The following is a 16133-nucleotide window of genomic DNA, read 5'->3' on the forward strand; positions in this document are numbered from 1 at the left end:
CACCCCTAGCACTCTGATTGTTGTTTCTGAACACAGTTTCCCGCAGAAAAGTACCAAGGTTCCTTGGATATATGGTTGATTTCAGGTCTGGGGCAGGAAATGGACAAGATGACGCTGGGATATTTTGTAATACCAGAATCAAAGAAGCTATTAAGAGATTACTAAGATTGTATCTAAAGGACTTAGGAGCTACCTTGAAGATTGTCTCACTGACCAAAGATAGGAAAATTTGACATCAATAAGAATAACAACTGCAGTGATTTGATACGTATCACATTTATTTAAATCCGGAAAGTTTATGATGCTTTCCCTAAAAAACATCTATTGTTTACTGTTCAGGGAAGTCAGGATACCAACTGATTTCAAAACTCATAAAAATCAAGGATTTATTCTTCTTTTTAGAAACAACCTCAAAGAAACCAAAGGTTTGATGAGGGAATTCTCACTTAAAAGATATTCCAGTGGCCAGGAGCGGTGGCTCCCACGTGTAATCCCAGCACTTTGGGAGGCCAAAGCGTGTGAATCACACTTGAGGCTAGGAGTTCGAGACCAGCCGGGCCAACATGGTGAAACCCTGTCTCTACTAAAAATACAAAAATTAGCTGGATGTGATGGCACATGCCTGTAATCCCAGGTACTCAGGTGGCTGAGGCATGAGAATCGCTGGAACCTGGGAGGTGGAGGTTGCAGTGAGCCGAGATTGCGCCACTGCACTCCAGCTTGGGTGACAGAGTGAGAGTCTGTCTCAAAAAAACAAAACAAAAAAAAAAACGTTTTTCAGATAGTAAATGATGAAGTAATTATAGTTAGAATATCAGTATTTGCAAATCTCAGTGAAATACTAGATTTAGACAATTATCATTGGCTGCTGTCACATAAAAATATAATCAGATAATACATATGTGCCTCTTGATGAAGAACACCGTATTATGTATGAGGTAGTCTTTTCTAATTATCAACCTTGAATTTGATTAATACTCCAGTTAAACAATTACTGGAAATACAAGAATGGAGAAACATATTTTAAAATGCCACAGAATAGTAAAATACAGGTAATTGAAGGCTGTATGGGAGCAATGACTTTATTTCTTTAACCAAGAGGAAAAAAGCAAGAGGAACCTATAAATAATAGATTTAAGAGTCATATATGATTGAGTGACCTGGGGAAGCAAGAAAAAAAAAAGTCATGTCAAACAGTTGCAATATGTGGACCTTATTTAGATCTTAACTTGAACAAACTGAAAAAACAAAAAAAAAACCTGAGAAACTTTGAATACTGACTGTTAAATAATGGATAGTTTTAGAGAATTAATACTTCTTTCAGTTGACACAAGGTTTGCCATGAGTTGAGAATTGTTGAAGCTGGATGATGAGTACCTGGAAATCTGCTGTTACTGTCTCAGTAACAAAAGGTTAAAAATTTTAAAAAGAACAATTAGGTTATTTTCAAAATAGCATTTCGATATTCCAAAGTTAGACATGAAGAGACTAAATTGCTAAATAATTATTTATGAACTTTAATTATTTGTAATTTTCACTCTCTTCTGGTGATGAAACATTGGTTAAAAGATCAAGCCAGGCACTGTGGTTCATGCCTGTAAAATCCCAGCATTTTGGGAGGCCAAGGCAGGAGGATCACTTGAGCCCCAGAGTTGAAGACCAGCTTGGGCAACGTAGTAGGACCTTGTGTCTAGAAAAAAATTAAAAACTTACCTGGGTGTGGTGGTACATGACTGTATCCCGCCTACTTGGACAGCTGAGGTGGGAGGATTGGTTGAGCCCAGGAATTTGAGGCTGCAATGAACCATGATTGTGCCACTGTACTCAGCCTGGGTGAGAGTGAAATCCTGTTCAAAAATAAAATAAATAAAAAGGTCAGATCAAAATAAATAAAATAGGCCAGGCACGGTGGCTCACACCTGTAATCCCAACACTTTGGGAGGCCAAGGCGGGCAGATCACCTGAGGTCAGGAGTTCAAGACCAGCCTGGCCAACAAGGAGAAACTCTGTCTCTACTGAAAATACAAAATAAGCCGGGTGTGGTGGCACATGCCTGTAATCCCAGCTACTCGGGAGGCTGAGGCAGGAGAATTGCTTGAACCTGGGAGGCAGAGGTTGTAGTGAGCCGAGATTGTGCCATTGCACTCCAGCCTGGGTGACAAGAGCGAAACTCTGTCTCAAATAAAATAAAATAAGGATCAGTTCAATAAATAATAGTTACTTTTGTTTGAAGACTGTGGTTATTTATTAAATGTAAGCACTATAGTGGATCCAGTAAGAATGAAGAGATCAAAACAATTACTGATTAATAGGGTTTGATAGGAAAAATTCAATCCATTAATTTGTCAAAATAGAGTGTTACTGAAAAAATATATACATGTAAATAGTCTTAGAAAAGCTTTCTTCAGACGTGATTGTGACACTTAACTCCAGCTTAGACAATGGGAGTGAGACCCTGTCAAAAAAAAACCAGTTCTTGAACGTGGCTGTGATATGAAGGTATAAAAAATGAAAATTTCTATGAAACTGAGATGTAGTTTGTATGCCAGTTGTTACTTTCCTTTTTTAAATTTTATACTTTATTTTTTTTTGCTGAATCTAAGGAAGTATATCACAAGACATACCTAATGCTCTGTGCCTATTGTATCATTAGTTTCTCTTCTCTAAAACATAGAAATATCCTTTCTAACATTTCCCTGGAAACAAATGTTTCTGAGCTTGTAAATAAGATTCCATATCCTAAACTTTTCTGGGACCCAAGATTTACCACGGTTTCATTTAGGGAATACTATTCTGTTAATGCTTTCTCTTTCAGCCAAATTCACTACATTGTCCGTTGTATATCATCTGATTTGTTGTGTGCACACCACATGTCTTTAATCTCAAGTTGGCAGCGTTTCTATAGCTGCTTTCTCACCCCTACTTTTACTCCTACATTTGCCTTTTTAAAGCAAAAAATAAAAAAGGAGAGGTGGAGGTGAATATGTCAGAGAACTAACAAGGCTGTTCTTTTTTATCTCTTAGGAAATACTATTCGGGGACCAATTTGTGCCGTGATAATGGGGTATAAGTGCAGTAATCTTCAGCCCACAGTGTGTTAGGATATAGCCTCTGTTCGAGATTATTGTCTCATTCTTCTACCCTTTAACATAAAAGGCACGTGAGATTTAGAATGTATAGTCTAATCTCTGTATATATCATCATTGCCTTTGGGAGAAGGGAGTGGCATGATTTTTTTTTAAGTCATGCTCATTCTCACTTTTTAACTTTTTTATATAAATTCTCTACTTAGGCGTTTAATTTGTTTTTAATTAGAGTAAAATTTAATTATTTTTAAAAGTTTATAAATTAGGACAAATGCAGTCATGTAACCATTACCACGATTAAGACATAGAACAGTGCAATCACTCCCCAACAAAATTACTTTTGCTACCATTTCTTTGTAGTGAAACCTTCAACTGTCTTTCTCTCTCAACTCTGAACATTAGATTTTCTTGTCTTTTTCTTGGGTGTCGCATGAATAGAATTATACAGTGTATAGATTTGAGTCAGGCTTCTTTTCATTATACTAAAACATTAGAAATTCGTCTTTATTGTTGCATATATCAACAGTTTGTTTCTATTTATTGCTGAGAAGTATTTCATTATATTATCTGCTACAGTTTGTCCGACTTCATTTTGGGGACATTTGGGTGTTTTCCAGCTTTTGTCTATTAAAAATACAACTGCTTTAAACATTCATGTACAGGTTTTTGTGTAAATATAGGTTATTTCACATGGGTGAATATCTAAGTATGGAATTACTTTTCTTAAGTAGTTTATCATTTTGTATTCCCACCAGCATCCAGAGTTAGTTGCTTTGCATCCTTCCCATTCTTTGGGCAGTTTTAAAAATTTTAGTCATTCTTTTTTCTTGAGACAGAGTCTCCCTCTGTCGCACAGGCTGGAGTGCAGTGGCACGATCTTGACTCACTGTAAACTCCGCCTCCCGGGTTCACGCCATTTTCTGGCCTCAGCCTCCCGAGTAGCTGGGACTACAGGCATCCGCCACCCGCCACCACGCCCAGCTAATTTTTTGTATTTTTAGTAGAGATGGGTTTCACCATGTTAGTCAGGATGGTCTCAATCTCTTGACCTCCTGATCCGCCCTCCTTGGCCTCCCAAAGTGCTGGGATTACAGGCATGAGCTGCGGTGCCTGGCCAAAAATTTTAGTCATTCTAATAGATGTGTAGTAGTAGCTCATTGTGGTCTTTATTTGTATTTCTCTAATTAATAATTTTGAATATCTTTTGACGTGCTTACTTGCTGCCTGTATGTCTTCTTTAGTGAAGTACGTGTTCAAATCTTTTGCCCATATTTTTGAATTAGTTTTCTTTTATTGAGTTTTGAAAGTGTTTTATATATTCTTGATACAAGTCTTTTGTGAAATACATGATTTGTAAATATTTCCTTACAGTCTGTGGCTTGTTTTCATTTTTTTTAACATTGATTTTCACAGAGTAAAACATTTCCAATTTTGATGGCATCTAACATGACTTTTTTTTTTTTTTTTTGAGATGGATTTTCACTCTTGTTGCCCAGGCTGGAGTGCAATGGCGTGATCTCCGCTCACTGCAACCTCCACCTCCCAGGTTCAAGTGATTCTCCTGCCTCAGCCTCCCAAGTAGCTGGGATTACAGGCATGCACCACCACGCCTGACTGATTTTGTATTATTAGTAGACACGGGGTTTCTCCATGTTGGTTAGGCTGGTCTCGAACTCCCAACCTCAGGTGATCTGTCTGCCTCAGCCTCCCAAAGTGCTGGGATTACAGGCATGAGCCACTGCGCCCAGCCCACATTTTTTCTTTTATGGATTGTGCTTTTGATCTCATTTCTAAGAATTCTTTGCTTAATCCAAGGTCATGAATATTATATTTTCTTGGACAAAGTTTTACCTTATACATGTAAGTCTGATTTATTTGAGTCTAATTTTTGTATATAGTGAGTATAGATTGAATTTATTTTTTCCCTGCAGGCATTCAGTTATTGAAGCATCATTTGTTGAAGAGACTATCCATTCCCATTTGAATTACCTTTGCACATTTGTTTAAAAAATTCAATGTCAGTTCTGTTTGGATCTGTTTCTGGACTTTATTCTCTTATTCATCTGTGTGTCTAGTTTTTTTTGATGCCATATACCTTTACTGTAGCCTTTTTTTGGAGACAGAGTCTCACTCAGTCGCCCTGGCTGGAGTTCAGTGGTGCAGTCTCGGCTCACTATAACCTCTACCTCCCGGGTTCAAGCAATTGTCCTTCATCAGCCTCCCGAGTAGCTGGGACTGCAGGTGCACACACTACCAGTCCCGGCTAATTTTTTGTATTTTTAGTGGAGATGAGGCTTTGCCATGTTGGCCAGACTGGTCTCGAACTCCTCTTGACCTCAGGTGATCTGCCTGCCTTGGCCTCCAAAAGTGCTGGGATTAGAGGCATGAGCCACTGTGCATGGCACCTTTACGATAGCTTTATATGCAGTCTTCAAACCAGGTAATGTGAACTGTGCAACTCTTTGTTCTTTTTCAAAATTATTTAGCGATTCTATTTCCTTTTTCCTCCCCCATGTAAATTTTAGAGGGTACACGAAATTTGTGTATATATTCCACATTTCTCCATTTATTCATCTACCAATAGTTGAATAGATGAAGAAAAATCTTGATGGTATTTTATTGTGTATATATTCTACATTTTCTTCACCTATTCATCTGTTAATGGACACTTAGGTTGATTCCATATCTTGGGTATTGTGAATAGTGCTGCAATAAAATGGGGGTGCAGGTATCCCTTTGATGTGCTGATTATCTTTTCCTTGGATAAATACCCAGTAGTGAGATTGATGAACCATATGGTAGTTATATTTTTAGTGTTTTCAGAAGTCCCCATACTGTTTTTCCTAATGACTGTACTAATTTATATTCCCATCAACAGTATATGAGAGTTCCCTTTTCTCCACATCCTCACCAGCATCTGTTATTTTTTGTCTTTTTAATAATAGCCTTTCTCACTGGAGTAAGATCTCGTTGTGGTTTAGATATATACATTTCCTTGATGATTCATGTTGTTAAGCATTTTATTTTCTGTTTCACTTTTGAGACAGGATCTCACTCTGTTGCCCAGGCTGGAGTGCAGTGGTGTGATCACAGGTCACTTCAGCCTCATCTTCTCAGGCTCAAGTGATTCTCCCACCTCAGTCTCCTGATTAGCTGGGACTACAGTTGTCCACCACCACATCCGGCTAATGTTTTGTAGAGACAGGGTTTCACCATGTTGCCCAGGCTGGCCTCAAACTCCTGGGCGCAGGCGATCTCCCTAACTCGGCCTCTGGAAGTGCTTGGATTACAGGCATGGGCTGCTGCTCCTGGACTCATTTTTTTCATGTACGGTGTTGGCTGTTTGTATGTTGTCTTTTGAGAAATTTCTGTTTATGTCCTTTGCTCGTGTGTGTGTGTGTGTGTGTTTATGTACTTTTTTGCCCACCTTTTTTTTTTTTTTTTTTTTTTGGGAGACGAAGTCTCTGTCACCAGGCTGGAGGGCAGTGGCGTGATCTCGGCTCACTGCAACCTCTGCCTCCCGTGTTCAAGCAATTCTCTTGCTTCAGCCTCCCGAGTAGCTGGGATTACAGGTGCATGCCACCACGCCCAGCTAATTTTTGTATTTTTAGTAGAGATGGGGTTTCACCATGTTGGCCAGGATGATCTTGATCTCTTGACCTCATGGTCCACCCACCTCGGCCTCCTGAAGTGCTGGGATTACAGGCACCACCGCGCCCGGCCTTTTGCCCACTTTTTAATGGGATTTTTTTTTTTTAAACTGTTGAGTTTCTCATATATTCTGAATTATTAGTCACTTGTGCGATGAGTAGCTTGCAAATACTTTCTTCATTCAACAGGTTGTCTCTTCATTCTGTTGTTTCCTTTGCCGTGCAGAACTGTGCAGTTTAATATAGTCGCATTTATCATTATTTGTATCGCCTCTGGAGTTTCAGGTCCTAGCCATAAAATCTTTGCATAAATCTGTGTCCTAAAGTGTTCTCCCTTTGTTTTCTTCTAGTAGTTTCATAGTTTCGGGTCTTATGTTTTAAGTTTTTAATCCATCCTGAGTTGAATTTTGTATATGGTGAGAGATAGGGGTCCAGTTTCATTTCATGTGGATATCCGGTTTTTCACATACCAATTATCGAAATGGTTGTTCTTTCCATAATGTGTTGTATGTTCTTGGAACCTTAGTGAAAAATCTGTTGGCTCTAAGTGAGACTGTGTTTGCAAAATTATAACTGAGGAAATTGTGACAGTGAAAGAAATCAGGGGTTTTAAATACATGTTAAACCGTTAGCAACTTTTGGTTTAAAGCCTGATTAGTACATGATTTTAATTTAACCAATACCATCCTGTTTTGGCCACTGTAGGCTTGTAATATATTTTAAAGTTGGGTAGTGTAGTGTGATTCCTTCAGTTTTGTTCTTTTTGCTCAGAATTGCTTTGGCTCATTAGGCTCTTTTTACTTCCATAGGAATTTTAGGATTGTTTTCTCTATTTCTGTGAAAAATGATGTTGGTATTTTGATAAGGATTGCATTGAATCTTTGTATTGCTTTGGACAATATGATCATTTTAATGATAATTCTTCTTTTGAGCATGGGATGTCTTTGTATTTGTGTCTTCAGTTTCATTCATCTGTCTTGTAGTTTTCATTGTAGATATCTTTTCCCTTTTGGGGTACATTTATTCATGGATGTTTTTTCTTTAGGTATTGTAAATGGAATTGCCTTCTTCTTTTTTTTTTTTTTTTTTTTTTTTTTGGTGAGACAGAGTCTCTTGTCGCCCAGACTGGAGTGCAGTGGCGCAATCTTGGCTCACTGCAAGCTCTGCCTCCCGAGTTCACACCATTTTCCTGCCTCAGCCTCCCGAGTGGCTGGGACTACAGGCACCTGCCACCACGCCCAGCTAATTTTTTGTATTTTTAGTAGAGACGGGGTTTCACCATGTTAGCCAGGATGGTTTCCATCTCCTGACCTCATGATCCACCCGCCTCGGCCTCCCAAAGTGCTGGGATTACGGGCATCAGCCACCATGCCTGGCCACCTTCTTGATATGTTTCTCAGCTATTGCATTATTGGTATATAGAAATGCTACTGATTTTTGCTTGTTGATTTTTTTATCTTGCATCTTTACTGAATTGATCAGTTCTGTGAGGTTTTTGGTGGAATCTTTAGGTTTTCCAAGATACACAGTCACATTATTCTCAAAGAGGGACACATTGACTTCTTCTTTTCCAATTTGGATGACTTTATTTCCTTATTTTGCCGGATTGCTCTGGCTAGGACTTGCAGTATTATGTTGGATAGGAGTGAAGAGAGTGGCAGCTTTTTTGTTTTGTTCCAGTTCTTAGAGGGAAGGTTGTCAGTTTTCCCCATTCAACATTATGCTAGCTGTTGTTTGTCACAAGTGGCCTTTATTATGTTGAGGTATTTTTCTTCTGTGCTTAGAATGTTGAGAGTTTTTATTATGAAGGGATGTTGAATTTTATCAAATACTTTTTCTGTGCCTGTTAAGATGATCATATGGTTCTTGTCCTTCATTTTATTGTTGTGATGTTTCATGACTCTTGATTTACATATGTTGAACCATCCTTGCATCCCTGGGAAAATTTTCACTTGATCTTGATGTTTTTGATGTGCTGTTGAATTTGGTTTTCTGTTTTGATAAGAATTTTTGTATGTATGTTCATCAGAGATATTGGCCTGTAGTTTTATTTTTTTGTTGTTGTTGTAGCATTCTTGTCTGGTTTTGGTATTAGGGTAATATAATGCTGGCTTCTTAGAATAAATTAGGAGGAATTCCCTCCTCTTCAGTTTTTTGGACTAGTTTGAGGAGAAGTGGTGTTAGTTGTTTCAAAGTTTGATAGAGTTCTGCAGTGGAGCCATCTGATCCTGAACTCTTCTTTTTTGGGAGATGTTTTACTACTAATTTTACCTCATTACTTGTTATTAGTTTGTTTAGATTTTCTATTTCTTCCTGATTCAATCTTGGTAGTTGTATGTGTCCAGGAATTTATCCATTTCTTCAAGGTTTTCCAGTTGGTTTTTGTATAGTTGTTCATAATGGTCTCTGATGATCTTTTGTATTTCTGTGGTATCAGTTGTAATTTCTCCTTTTTCGTTTCTGATTTTGTTTATTTGCATATCCTTTTTTGTTGTTTATTCTCAACAAGCAGTTAATTGATTTTGTTTATCTCTTCAAAAAACAATTTTTCATTTCATTGATCCTTTGTATTTTGTTAGTATCTGTTGCATTTGTTTCTTCTTGATCTTGTTTCTTTCCTTCTGTTAATTTTGGGCTTGCCGTGTTCTATTCTGTTTTCATGGGATGTATGGTTTGACACTTTGTTTGAAATTCTGTTACTTTTTGGATATAGGTATTTATTAATTACAAACTTCCATCTTAGCACTACTTTATTAAATATTCTCTAGATTTTGGTATGTTTTGATTTGATTTTTATTTATTGTAAAGCTACATTTGATTTCATCCTTAGTTTCTTTCTTGACCTAGTGGTCATTTAGGAGCATGTTGTTCACTTTGCATGTATTTGTACACTTGCCAAAGTTCCTCTTTGTTGATTTCTAGTTTTATTTCGTTGTGGTCTGAGAGGTTTGATACAATTCTGATTTTTAAAAATTTGTTGAGACTTGATTTGTGTCCAAACATATGGTCTATCCGGGAGAATCTTCCATTTGCTGGTGAGAAGAATGTGTGTTCTTTAGCTGTGGGATGAAATGTTCTATAAATGTTTGTTAGGTCCATTTGGTCTAATGTGCAGTTTAAATCTAATGTTTCTTTGCTAATTTTCTGTCTGTTAGCATGCAGTGAGTTTTTGAAAAAAAAAAGAAAAAAAAAGGAAAAAAAAAAAGAAAAACAAAATTCTGTCTAGATGACTAGATGATCTCCCTAATGCTGAGAGTGGGTTGTTGCAAACCCCAATTATTATTGTACTCTTTCTCTCCATTTAGATCTTTTTTTTTTTTTTTTTTTGAGACAGGGTCTCACTTTGTCACCCAGGCTGGAGTGTATTGGCATGATCTCAGCTTACTGTAACCTCTGCCTTCCAGGTTCAAGCGGTTCCCCTGCCTCAGCCTCCTGAGTAGCTGGGATTATAGGCGTGTCACCAATTTTTGTATTTTTAGTAGAGGCAGGGTTTCACCATGTTGGCCAGGCTTGTCTTGAACTCCTGACCTCTGGTGATCTGCCCACCTTGGCCTCCCAAAGTGCTGGGATTACAGGTGTAAGCCACCACACCTGGTCTCCATTGAGGTCTAATAATATTTGCTTTATACATCTGGGTCCTCTGCTGTTTGGTGCATATATGTTTAGAATTGTTTTATTTTCTTGCTGAATCAGTCTCTTTTATCGTTATATAATTACCTTGTCTCTTTACTGCTTTTGACTGTTTAATTGTAGCTACTTCTCCCCACTTTTGGTTTCTATTTGCATGGAATGTCTTTTATATTCCTTTACTTTCAGTTTATATGTACCTTTATAGGGGAGATGAGTTTCTTGTGGGCAGCATATAGGTGTGCCATTATTTTAAATCATTTCAACTAGTCTGACACTTTAATCTGTTTTATTATTAACATGTGAGGGCTTATTGCTTTTATTCTGTTACTTAATTTCTGGTTGTTTTGTGTATTCATTGTTCCTTTCTCTCTTCTTGTTAACGTTGTGGTTTGGTGGTTTTCTGTAGTGCTATCGTTTGAGGCTTTTCTCTTCCTTGATTGTATTTGCTCTACCACTGGGGTTTATATTCTGCGTGTTTTCATGATGATAGATACCATTCTTTATTTTCCCAGCATCAGACTCCTTTAAGCATTTCTTGTAGATTTGGTCTAGTGATGATGAATTTTCTTGCTTTTACTTGTTTGGGAAAGACTTTATTTCCCCTTCATTTATGAAGGATAACATTGTTTGGTATAGTATATTCAGCTTTTTTTTTTTTTTCGCCTTCAGCTTTTTGAACCTATTATCCCATTGTCTTCTGCCCTGTAAGGATTGTGCAGAGAAACTGCCGTTAGTCTGATGGGGGTTCATTAATAAGTGACTAGATAGTTATGTCTTGCTTTTTAAAGAATTCTCTCTTTGTCTTTGACTTAGTGACATTTTTACTATAAGGTGCTGTGGAAAAGATATTTTTGAATTGTATACCTTTGGGAATCTTTGTGCTTTATCTGGGTATCTAAACTTTTTGCTAGCCTTGCGAAGTTTTCATCTATTATTTTGTTAAACAGACTTTCTAGCCCTTCAAGTTTTCTTGTTGCCTCCTCAAACACAAAAAATTTGAAAATTTGGTAGCTTTATGATATCCTATATATGATGAGGATTTGCTTGTTCTTTAAGAAAATTTAAATTTTCTTTTTTCGGCTGGGCGCAGTGGCTCACGCCTGTAATCCCAGCACTTTGGGAGGCTGAGACAGGCAGATCACGAGGTCAGGAGATCGAGACCATCCTGGCTAACATGGTGAAACCCCGTCTCTACTAAAAATACAAAAAATTAGCCGGGCATGGTGGTGGGCACCTGTAGTCCCAGCTACTGTGGAGGCTGAGGCAGGAGAATGGTGTGAACCCAGGAGGCGGAGCTGGCAGTGAGCTGAGATCGCGCCACTGCACTGTAGTCTGGGTGACAGAGCAAGACTCCATCTCAAAAAAAAAAATTTTTTTTTCTTTTTTCTTCTGACTGGGTTATTTCAAAAGGTCTGTCAAGTTCTGAGATTTTTTTCTTCTATTTGATCTAGTCTGTTGAAGGTTTGAATGCATTTTGTTTCATTCGGTGAATACATCAGGTCCCGAATTTGTTTCATCCTTTTTTATGCTGTCTCTTTGGTGAATTTTTCATTGATATCCTGAATTGTTTTTCTTTTCTTTGTATTGTTTTCTTTGTATCTCAATGTAACAGAATACTTCTTTAGTATCAATATTTTCAGTTCCAAGATTTTATAAATTTCTTTCTGATTGGAATCTGTTGTTGGAGAATTACTGTGTTCCTTTGAATTTATTATCATGGATTCACATTTTCTTACTTTTTCTTGTTTCTTTTATTTCTACATTGATATCTATGCATCAGGTATTGACAGTCACTTCTTCCAATAGTTTGAATTTCCTTTCATAGGGGAGGAATTTTTCCTAGAGATGTATCTGTGGTGTTGGTTGGGTAGGGCACTTTTGCTTTGATTCTGGATATATGCGGTAGTGTAGACTCCATATGATTTTTTTAGGCATTAAACAGGGTCGGTGTTGTCTGTGATTTCTTCTGTGGTTTAGTGGGTGGTTCTTAATGGAAGCTGTGGTGACATTTTATTAGGGAATGGGTTGCCACATGGGCCACTTTGGGCTCTTTGGGTGGTAGTAGTCAGAAGATCATGTCTGTTTGGGGCTTCAATGTGGCATATGCTGCCACCAGAATTAGTGGGTCTGTGCAGGTCGATTCTTGGGCTTCCAGGCAGCTTGCTTGGGTGCCAGGAATGGCAGTAGTGGGGTGGATGAGTGGACAGGTTATGGGCCCTGGGTGGTAGGCGTGGCATAGTTGATGTCAGTAGCAGTGGCAAGACAACCCTCTGGAACCCAAGCATTTCACTTTGGTGTTGGCAGTGGTTGTGACAGGCTGACTAAATCAGTCTCCAGGCCTGCTGCAGGTGCCCACATGTGGGTGGGTGTCAGCTTTGGTGATAGTGGTCAGTTGAATGGACCCTGGCCCCTGGAAAAAGTGCTCAGGTACCAATGGTGGTAGACTAAGCAGGGTAATCTCCAGACCCTGAGCAGTGTGCTTACATACTGGAGGGGGCTGAGCTTGGATGAGCAGACCTGTCCTCAGGTTCCCTGATTGTTTGTGCAGGCACTGGCTGTGGTCAACAGGGGTGGCATGATCCCCAGACTACCAGTGGAATGGTCAGGTGAGGGCTCCAGCCATCACGTTGCAGCCCTGCTACTGGGGAAGGTGAGTTGCTTTCTGTTGGAGCAGCTATAGGCAGGCAACTGGTAACTGGGCAGGTGCACTTTGCTAGCGTGTTGACCCTGGCAGCAGTAGCCCACAGTACCGACGCTGGGGTCTGTGAAGTTTGTATTTAGGGCATATGAAAATGCCTAGTTACCCCACTGCTAGGGAGGGTGGGGTCCGGCTAGTACCTTGTGTTTTCCTTCAGGGCTGTTGATTTGAGAGATAACTTATTCTTTTTTGGGGGGGGGGTGTGTTTGTTTCACATTTTTTAGGGTTAGCCTGCATCCAAAGAGAGTTTATTCTTTACAATAGTGAATCTTTTCATTTGTGAACACAGTGTATCTATTTAAGACTTAAGATTCCATGTTCGGTGTATTGTAGTTTTCACCGTATATACTCTGAACATTTTTGTTATATTTCTTCTTCATTTTTTTCTACTTTTTATTGTCTTAAAATACTGTTCAAATCAGGATCTGGAGTATCCTGGGTTATACAAACCTATATATAAGTGAATATACATTTTTTATTGTAGTTTGCTTTATTGCACTTAGCAGATGCTGAATTTTTTTGAACGAATTTGAGGTTTTATGATAGGTGAAATGACATGCACCTGTAATCCCAGTTACTCGGGAGGTTGAGGTGAGAGGATTGCTTGAGGCCAGGAGTTTGAGACCAGCCTGAGCAATATAGCAAGACCCCATGTCTAAAATAAATTTAAAAAGGAAACATTAGCCGGGTTGTGGTAACATGCACCTGTAGTCCCAGATGCTTGGGAGGCCATGGTGGGAGGATTGCTTGAGCCTAGGAGTTGGAGGCTACAGGGAGCTATGATCTTACCACTATACTCCAGCCTGGGTGATAGAGCAAGACCCCATCTCTTAAAAACAGCAAAAAAAAAAAAAAAAAAAAAAAAAGCGGGGGCAGGGAAGGCATGGGATTTGTGACAACTTTGCGTCTATTAAGTCTGTCGGTTTCATTTTTCCAGCTGCATGTGGAAAAATATTTTCATGTGTCTGTTACATTTTAATTATCACGATATTTCAAACTTTTATTATTATTACTATTACATCTCTTATGGTGATGTGTCATCAGTGATCTTTGATGTTAGCATTTTAATTGTTTTGGGCACCAGAAGCCACACCTGTGTAAGAAGGCAAACTTAATCCAGAACACTCTGTGTGTTCTGACTGCTCCACTAACCAGCCATTCCCCTGTCTCTTTGCCTCTTCTTGGACCTCCGGACCTCCCTATTCCTTGAGACACAATAATATTGAAATTAATCCAATTAATAATCCTATAGTTGCCTGTATGTTTTCAAGTGAAAGGAACAAGTCACACATCTCTAACTTGAAATCAGAAAGCTAGAAATGATTAAGCTTAGCGAGGAAGGCATGTCAAAGCCAAGACAGAGCACAAAGCTAGGCCTGTAGCACCACACAGTTAGACAAGTTGTTATTGCCAAGGAACAGCTTTTGAAGGAAATTAAAAGTGCTACTCCAGTAAACACAGGGATGATAAGAAAGTGAAACATTGTTATTGCTGATATGGAGAAGCCTTATGGACAGGCCGATTCTCTTGTTAGGGACTAAAGTAACTGGTGACTTTTTGTTGAAGTCATTGCTCATTGACCATTTCATAAATCCTAGGGCCCTTAAGAATTATTTTAAATCTACTTTGCAGGTGCTCTGTAAATGGAACAACAAAGCCTGGATGACAACACATCTGTTTATAGTAGGTTTTTCTAAATATTTTAAGCCCACTGTTGAGATGTACTACTCAGAGAAAAAGATTCCTTTCAAAGTATTACTGCCCATTGACAGTGCATCTGGTCACCCAAGAGCTCTGAAGGAGATTAATGTTTTCATGCCTGATAGTACAATTTTCATTCTGCAGCCCATAGATCAAGGAATAATTTTGATTTTCAAGTCTTATTATTTAAGAAATAACATTTTGTAAAGCTATAGCTGCCACAGAGATAGTGATTCCTCTGATGGATCTGAGCAAAGTAAACTGAAAACTTTTTGGAAAGGATTCAGTATTCTAGATGCCATTAAGAACATTCATGATTCATGGGAGGAGGTCAAAATATCAACATTGAGGTGTTTAAGACTTTCAAGGGGGAAGTCATTGCAGATGTGGTAGATATATCAAGAGATTTGTAATCAAAATTAGAGCTTGAAGATGTGAGAGAACTGCTGTAATCTCATGGTTGAACTTGAATGGATGAGGCATTGTTTCTTACGGATGCGCAAAGAACATGGTTTTTTGAGATAGAACTGAATACTACTTAACTTTTGGTGATAATGCAACCTCAGCTTGTGAGAGGATTGACTCCAGTTTCAAAAGAGGTTCATTTGTGGGTAAAATGGCCAACAATATTGCATGCCCTAGGGAAATCTTTGATGAAGGGAAGAATTAATAGATGTGGCAAACTTTTGTTGTCTTATTTTAAGAAATTGTCACAAACACCCCACCTTCAGCTACCACCACCCTGAGCAGTCAGCAGCCAAAAAAACACTGAGGCAAGGCACTTTATCGGCAAAAAGATACTACAACTCTCTGAAAGCTCAGATGATTGTTACTGTTTTTTGGCAGTAAGAACATTTTTAAGTTAAAGTGTGTACATTGTTTTTGATTTTTATTTTTTGAGACTGGGTCTTGCTCTGTCACCTAGGCTGGAGTGCAGTGGCGTGATCATGGCTCATTGCAGCCTCAACCTCCCTGGCTGAAGCAACCCTCCCATTTTAGCCTCCCAAGTCGCTGGGACCATAGGCACATGCCACCATGCCTGGCTAATTTTTTTCATTTTTTGTAGAGACAAGGTCTTACTGTGTTGCCTAAGCTGGTCTTGAACTCCTGAGTTTAAGTGATCCTCCCTCTAATAAAACAATGGGTTTTATTAGAAATAGCCAGCTGTTTTGTTGGCTTCTTCCTTGACTTGGATTTCTTCCTTGACTTGGTATGGATAGTTAACTGGAAACAGATGTTAACTCCTTGACCAGTGCATTTCTCTTTCCCCATTCTAATAGATAAGCTTTAATGAATATCTTTAGTGGATATTCTAATAGATAAGCTTTTTTTTTTTTTTTTTTTTAACAAGCTTCCTAGTGGGCAGCA

The 16133-nt window shown here is 38.6% G+C and overlaps 1 protein-coding gene across 6 annotated transcripts in view; it reads left to right on the forward strand.

Moving 5' to 3' along the window:
• Window positions 1-16133, forward strand: part of JMJD1C (jumonji domain containing 1C) — a 362577-nt gene that overhangs the window by 124083 nt on the left and 222361 nt on the right. Inside the window, exon 1 of one of the 6 annotated variants that reach the window (XM_054522541.2) lies at window positions 14702-14747. The exons of the other annotated variants lie outside the window; for them this stretch is intronic. Coding sequence (XP_054378516.2) covers window positions 14727-14747 — 21 coding nt within the window. The 5' untranslated portion in view covers window positions 14702-14726. Of the gene's footprint in view, window positions 1-14701; window positions 14748-16133 lie in introns of those variants that run through there. 6 annotated transcript variants of the gene reach the window in all.

This window comes from Pongo abelii, chromosome 8 (assembly GCF_028885655.2).
Source record: "Pongo abelii isolate AG06213 chromosome 8, NHGRI_mPonAbe1-v2.0_pri, whole genome shotgun sequence".
Taxonomy (NCBI): Eukaryota; Metazoa; Chordata; class Mammalia; order Primates; family Hominidae; genus Pongo; species Pongo abelii.